This window comes from Gigantopelta aegis, chromosome 14, assembly GCF_016097555.1.
Source record: "Gigantopelta aegis isolate Gae_Host chromosome 14, Gae_host_genome, whole genome shotgun sequence".
Lineage (NCBI taxonomy): Eukaryota > Metazoa > Mollusca > Gastropoda > Neomphalida > Peltospiridae > Gigantopelta > Gigantopelta aegis.
Window position 1 is genome coordinate 15417498 of NC_054712.1, and position 7784 is coordinate 15425281.

The window sequence follows — 7784 nt, forward strand, 5'->3', positions numbered from 1 at the left end:
TGTTTATCACCCGGCCCTTGCTCATCACGTACTTATCATTCTCAACAAGGGTTTGTTTTTCAGTTGCACAGAGTTGGAAACATCCAACACATAATGCTCGTTTGAGGTGGGTTTTTAAAAATCTTGTTTCGTTCAATAATTATTCATATATAAAATGAAATATCCCCTACTTATTTTGAACAGTATATATTGAAACTGTAAATTATATTTACGAAACAACAATAAGTACTATATCAGATTTTATTGTCTACAGCTGAACAAAATAGTGAAACAAGTAAAGGAACAAACTATCACATTTTAAGCTTGTTCGCTCTTTTGTTCATTCGTTCATTCATTCATTCAATTGGGTATGCATTCAATTCCTGATTCATCAGTTCGTTCGTTTATTCTACGTGATAATATGAATTTGATATATTTCATATATATAAAAATAACAATAGTAATCGTCGTAACCGGTCAGTATAATTTGTGTGCGTGCGTACGTACGTGTGTGTGTGTGTGTGTGTGTGTGTGTGTGTGTGTGTGCATGTGTGTATGTAGACTATACAGTAGGTTATGTCAAACTGAAAGTGACAGTTAATTTTTATCATATGTACATATGTAGGAAATCATCACAAAACATTGTCTCAATGGCTAGGTGGACACGAGTTATCCAACAACTGTGCAGACTGTACTGAACTTCTCGACACCCTGGGTACTGCTGTGCACAATCAACAAATAAAGACGCACGAAATGGCCGTGACGTCTGTTCCATTACTAGTTGTACATGTTTTAAGTTATAAAACTAGTTGTTGTTCTTAACACCAATGAAAGGTATGTGTGCGCCTCGGGAAGCCCACATGACACGGTTGGGGTGGGAGTGAGATGGGGTGGTGGTCATGTTCTCTAACAACCGTTCATCTTATATCAACGGACATGACACCTAGTTTCTCTGTTGTTTTTAATACTGTCGCCATTTCCAAGAAATGATGGCCTGCCTCGTGCAGTAGAAGTCTGGACAAACAAGCAGACGACAAATCGAGTGGTTTCGCCATCAGTTCCAGTGCCAGAGCCCCATGTTCCGACTGCAATAAATATAAACAAAATAATTAGGAATTATACAAACTAATCCTTGAAGAGACTGTCCAGATTTGCTGCCATTGTGGCACGTTTCCAACTAACAGTTTTTATAACGACTGAACTTATACACTAAATATATTTTCTTGTTTAAAATATCAATGTCTCTATATCTAGTATGTTTCTAGTCATCCTAATATTTGTAGGAGCTCAAACTGGATTTTACCTGCAGGGTTTCTGCTAGAGGGTAAAACGGGTATGGTGCCATACCCAGATTTGTTTTTTTTTAAAGTTAACCTTTTGAGAAAATTAATTAATCTTATCATTAATGTATGATTTTCTTAACCCTAACTCTAAACCATTTTCTTTCTAAACAAGCCCCGCCCCTCATACCCCGTTGATTGTGGTTGCATTCAATTCCATAGCACCATACACCAAAATTTATTTCTGCCAGTAACACTGACCTGCCAATAATTTCGTACGTACTAACACATATATACAGTGAAACTCCACCTAACGACCACCCCGATTTTAAAACCACTCCGAAATTAAGACCACATTTTTAAAGATAGGAATAATTCCTTATTATTTTATAGGTAAACCTACCCAGGTATTAACACCACCCGCTATTGCGGATTACGACCAGTAAAGTCAGTCCCATTGATAGTTTTTAGTGCATTTCGACTCCGTAAAAGCAACCATATTATGATAGCAAATTTTATGCATTTTCCGTTTACACAAGTGTTGAAAACTCACGCATCTAAAGGTTTCTTTGTTCTTGCTGATTGTTAACAAATGACAGGTAGTACAGGCAAAGAGTAATCATGTTAGTTTAATCTGTGGTGCATAAAAAGGATACCGGTACTTTTAGTTTCCGGAAAACATTGTCACCTAGTTAATATTAATGAGCGATGTAACGCGCTGCATATAAAAGATCCCTTGCTGCGTCAGGAAATATGTAGCGGGTTTCCTCTGTAGTCAGAATTACCAAATGTTTGACATCCAATAGCCGATGATTAAAAAAATCATTGTGCTCTAGTGGTGTCGTTAAAACACTCACAAAAACTCTAAGACTGTCAAAATTACCAAATGTTTGACATGCAATAGCCGATGATTAATAAATCAATGTGCTCTAGTGGTGTCGTTAAACAAAACAAACTTTAAACTTTATATATCGTTGCACGTGGCAAGCTTCAGCCACACGTTACTAATAACCTCTATTATATTGGATTTGCTGGTATAAATAAGCACAGGGCATGTTTATGTATTAAATGTCGACGTGATGCCATTATTATATTTTAATATAAGTGCTATCAAACAGCAACAATTTAAACAAGTTCGGGACGTAGACCAGTGGTAAAGCGCTCGCCTGATACACGGTCTGTCTAGGATCGATCCCAGTCGGTGGCCCATTGAGCTATTTCTCGTTCAAGCCAATGTCTTTGGTATACCAGTCGCGGTGCATTGGCTGGAACGAGAACTACCCCAATGTATATGCTATCCTGGTGCATATAAAATATCCCTTGCTACTAATTGAAAAATGTAACAGGTTTCCTATCTAAGACTATATGTCAAAATTACCAAATGTTTAGACATCCAATAGCCGATGACTATGATCAATGTGCTCTAGTGGTGTCGTTAAACAAAAAACTTTTCAACAGTTTAAACAAAACACTATAACTAACCATGTAAAAGCCCCCGAATCCCGTTTTTTCGAGCCCTAAAGGTTTAATCCATACCATTGTTTTTAAACTGTAGGCAAATCAAAGAATGCAAAAAAAAAACCCCAAAACAAACAACAAAAAAAAGAAGAAAAAAAAAAGAAAGAAAGAAATATGTACAGGGATTTGGGAAGTGATGTATATTTTCTACGAATACGTTAAAATACGTGATAGGACACTCCAAGATATAATATAACATGGCATACTTATGTTTTAATACACCTTTTAATACCCGAACCGAATGGTCAAAAATTGTAGGCAGATATTATATTTTCTTTATAGTCCATTATTTCCTTATCAATAGCGAATGCTTTTAATATATACTAAAACACTTTCTTAGACATAGTCGTGTCCTTATTGGAATACATTTCTTAAAATTTGATAATTAATTTACCTTTTATAATTCTGACCATATTTGTTGAGAGGTGCCCCGTCCTTCCTTCGATTGTAGTAGTGGTCGAATTTATGGAACGTATCGTAGTTCCCCACATATGTGTTGTATTCCCCCACCCTCGACAGAACTCTTGGCGTCTGCGCTGGGTGTGGAACAGACGATACCTCGGACTCGCGGGAATACGTCTGCTGCTCGTACAGAGGTTCGTTCGGCTCGTACTTGTGTTCCGTGACTAACTTGGACTTGTGCTCGAAGTCTCGAAAAGGAGGGGTTCCGATGGCGTCGATCCATTCGGGCACCAGCTCCTTCTCCCTGTACAGCTTAGCGTTTTTCCTGTACCGCTTAGCTTCCTTCTTGTGCCTCATCCTATGCAGCTCCAACTCCCATTCGTCTTTGAGCAGTTTCCTCCTCGGTTTGAGCACCGCAGACCCATCTACTGTGACCATACTGTCCGACCTTCTCGGTTCTCTGTACTCCTCGTGCGGCATCACGTGTACCCGTGGCTGGATGACGGTGTCGAGGTCGTCTCGCTCGTCGTAGGGAGACGGTGCACGGAACACGTTACCACGGCGTCGTGCCCAGTGTCGCTGACGTTCCTTCTGTATCTTGGCAAGGTTTCTTCTCCGAGCTCTCTGTCCGGCTTTCCACATCTCGTAATCCGTGTAATCTGGAGCCGTCTCATAGTGTCGCCTGAGCCAGCGGGCAGTATTCACCGCCCCCGGGTCTGACTGATACGATTTATAGTATCGTTTGAATCCCTCGCGCGTTTCAGGGCCTACCTCATAGTCGAGGTATCGTCGATCGTACACATAGTATCGCCCGTCGTAATAAGGCGTGTCCAGCCAGTCCCGATCTTTGCCGAAGTTTCTGTGCGTCCATATGTCCGTGTCGGACAAATGCGGCTCCTGTCCCGGGTAACGTCTGTCACTCCACGGCGTCTCCACGTAATACCTGTCCCTCTCCGCCACGGCGTGGTTCCACCCAGGCACTTTGTTATGGCGATTCAGCCACATAAATGTCTCAAATCTGGAATATTCGTCTGACCCACTCTTGTCATATTTGTGAGCATCCATCGACCCGTTAGCCGTAACGGTGCTCCACCCATTTGCCAACTTCCGGTTGTCATGATGACAATGACACAAGGGATCTGTCCTCGACGAGTAGGGAAACGGCATATTTCGCCGTTTGTTGTAACTCGGGAAAGTCCGTCCCTCCCCTCCAGCCAAGACAATCTCGTCTTTGATTGTTCTCGTTTCCTTACTGACCGCCGATCCTTGAACAGGGACGTCACTTAGCGGGTTCAGCAAAGTGTGTGGCGTTTCAATGCGGTCGTGTTCCTCGTAAGCGTTTCTCGGAGTTATGGTAACGTATTTATGAGCGGTCCTCACGGGCATGCCTTGATCTGGGGCATATTTCGACGGAGTGTGTGGTTCCTGATGAGTTTTCTTCACACCTGGCTGAGGGGTTTGTCGTTTAATATTCTCGGCCACTTCCAGCGGTTCGCTGGGTCCTGGGCTGATCGTTGCTGTTGGAGGGGCCGGGTTTCGGTTCGCTATCGGCTTTCTGTTCGGTGGTGGTGCAGATGGTAAGCTCTGTCTAGCACTCATGGTGCGAAGCTAGCTTTCTGAAAATATAATCGCGCATATTATTTTAGATTCGATACGAACTGTGATATCAATATGTTTTATTATGTGAATTCACCCCAACCTAATAAGACCGTAAGCGTACATAACGATACGTTTTGAACATTGACGGTCCAACAATCAATTATTTTATTACGCCTTTATAATAAAATCCAATATCGGTTAATGAAACTACATACAATTTACAAGATAACAAAGTACTATTATAGCATACCAATGTCAAAGGTTCTATTTTCCTTTTCTCCATTGCGAAATGTATCAAACTGCGCAAGTCCACAACATCCTCGAAGCAATCTCGAGGTAGAATGGAAGTGTTAAAACTCTAACAATCCGAGTGGGTTACGCACAACATAGCCAATAAACATTGTAAGCAATGGCGTCCAAGACGCTCACACGATATTTAATAACAGGAATACATTTTCATGCCATAAAGCTTGCAAGTATTGTACAATCTGAACAAAGTAGTTTTTGTCACGCGGCCGTTCACTAATATCTACAGGTCGGAGAACAAAAACACGACAAGACTTACACGTATTAGGTGAATGTGTATAATCACTGTGGTACTAAACACAGTTGTCTATCGGCTGTTTTCAAAAAAAAGGTTATATGTCTCTTCTTTGTTTGGTGTGTATGGGGGGCTGAAGATATTGGCATAACATTGCCATTGGTTGACTTGACCTTTCAGTGTAGAAAGCAGACTAAGATTAAAAAGACAGCCTTTCTTCTCAAGACACCCTTTCTTTTCAAGACAGAGCGTGGTGTGAAGTATACTGAGCAATCAATATTCACGCGCCTTCGATTTAGTCACGTTTCATGGAAACATCCCTTGGAGTCTGTCATGTACCGAGATTTACGTGATTATTACCTGTGTTGATTACATAGTTCTGGGTCCCGTTCCACGAAAGAAAGAAAAGAAAGAAAGAAATGTTTTATTTAACGACGCACTCAACACATTTTATTTACGGTTATATTGCGTCAGACATATGGTTAAGAACAGCACAGATATTGAGAGAGGACTTCATGGGCTACTCTTTTCGATTAACAGCAAGATATATTTATATGCACCATCCCACATACAGGGCAGTACATACCACGGCCTTTAATATACCAGTCGTGGTGCACTGGCTGGAACGAGAAATAGCCCAATGGGCCCACCGACGGGGACCGATCCCACACCGACCGCACATCGAGCGAGCGCCTTACCATTGGGCTACGTCCCCCCCCCCCCCCCCCCCCCCCCCCCGTTCCACAAAGCAATCTTGGCGCTAAGATCACCTTAGGTGAATAACTATATTATGTTCTTAAGGTGATCTTAACGCTGATATCGCTTCGTGGAACGAGGGCCTGTTGGGCCCAGTTTTACATAGCAATCTTAGCGCTAAGATCACCTTAAGTCCATAAGGTAGTTATGCGCTCAATGCAATCTTAGCACAAGTAACTTGTGTTATATTCTGTGTTTTTACTAATACTATTGGTTATAACAACAGAAAACCCCCCAAAATATATAGCAAGAATAGAACATATATCATTAAAACACCTTCTCTTAAATACACCCACAAGACTACACCCACAAACTTAACCAATGTCTACCAACCTCCGCACACACACATCTCCTTAATCATCTACCCACCTACCTACATTGCTACCTAGCCATATAGCTATCTACCCAAATACCTACCTAGCCACATATCTACCTACCTACCTACCAACCTACCTACCTACCAACCTACCTATCTACCCAACTACCTACCGACATACCTACCTACTTACCTACCTACCTACCTACATAATACATACCTACAACCCACAACCCAGCATATCCAATGTTACGCACTATATGTACATAGATAATAGACATATTCTCTACATTATATTTTAGCAGCAGGGATAGCCTGCTATGTATAGTATATATAGATATACATACACGCTATGGTTCATTGATTTCGTTTAGCATAAATGACTTTATTCTGTCAACGAGATCTGGATGTATAACCTATTATATATACTGGTATCTATGTACACGAGTTACAGATTTTCTACAACAAAGACACTTCCAGAAAACGAAATGTACTTTAGCTTTTTTGTTCCAACGAGTATGAATACATCAAGAAACCACCGGAATAGGAACGAAACGGCTTTAATGCAGCAGTTAAACTTATTTTATGAATATAAATTATATGAATAAATGCGATGGTGGTGACGGGTGTCTGATAACACAATTTATTTTAATGATGGATAGTCTTATTGAATTTAAAATCATATTCTATTTCTTTAGTAGTTTTCCAAAACTTAATAAAAATGTTCAGATTAGTTAAAAATTCCCACGATCATATATGATACAATACAATACAACACAATGCAGTGCAATGCAATGCAATGCAATACAATACAATACAATAACATACAATACAATACAATACATTGTTTCTCGCAACCATTGTATGTTTACACTTGTTAAGGGGACATATTCCCATTTTAAAAAACCCTGAAAAAAGATTTCTGATTGTTATTTTAATAGTAAAGTTTGTTTTATTGAACGACGCCTCTAGAGCACATTGGTTTTTATCTTATCATTGGCTATTGGACGTCAAACATATGGTCATTCTGACATATTTTTTTAGAGGAAACCCGCTGCCACCACATAGGCTACTCTTTCCGATAAGCAGCAAGTTTTTTTTATATGCACTTTCCCACAGACAGGACAGCACATACCACGGCCTTTGAGGAACCAGTTGTGAACCACTGGTTGTGTTATTTTAATAGATGCAAATATATGCAGTGGACAATTTGATACTTTTAATTTTACCTTATATTCATCCAAGAAGATGAAGATAAAAGTGAAGGTAGCACAGCTATGACCCATCACCAACCAACCAACACACGCACGCACGCATGCACGCACGCACGCACGCACACACACACACACACACACACACACACACACACCAAACACCCCCACTAGAACCAACA

The 7784-nt window shown here is 40.6% G+C and overlaps 1 protein-coding gene across 1 annotated transcript; it reads right to left on the minus strand.

The window, feature by feature from the left end:
- Positions 1-226: 226 nt before the first annotated feature.
- LOC121388560 lies at positions 227-5379 on the minus strand. Its single transcript, XM_041519942.1, has 3 exons — positions 5029-5379; positions 3172-4795; positions 227-1064 (listed from the first exon to the last, which is right to left on the minus strand). The coding sequence occupies exons 2-3, from the start codon at positions 4776-4778 to the stop codon at positions 1034-1036; spliced, it is 1638 nt and encodes a 545-aa protein (XP_041375876.1). The 5' UTR covers positions 4779-4795; positions 5029-5379; the 3' UTR covers positions 227-1033.
- Positions 5380-7784: the final 2405 nt, after the last annotated feature.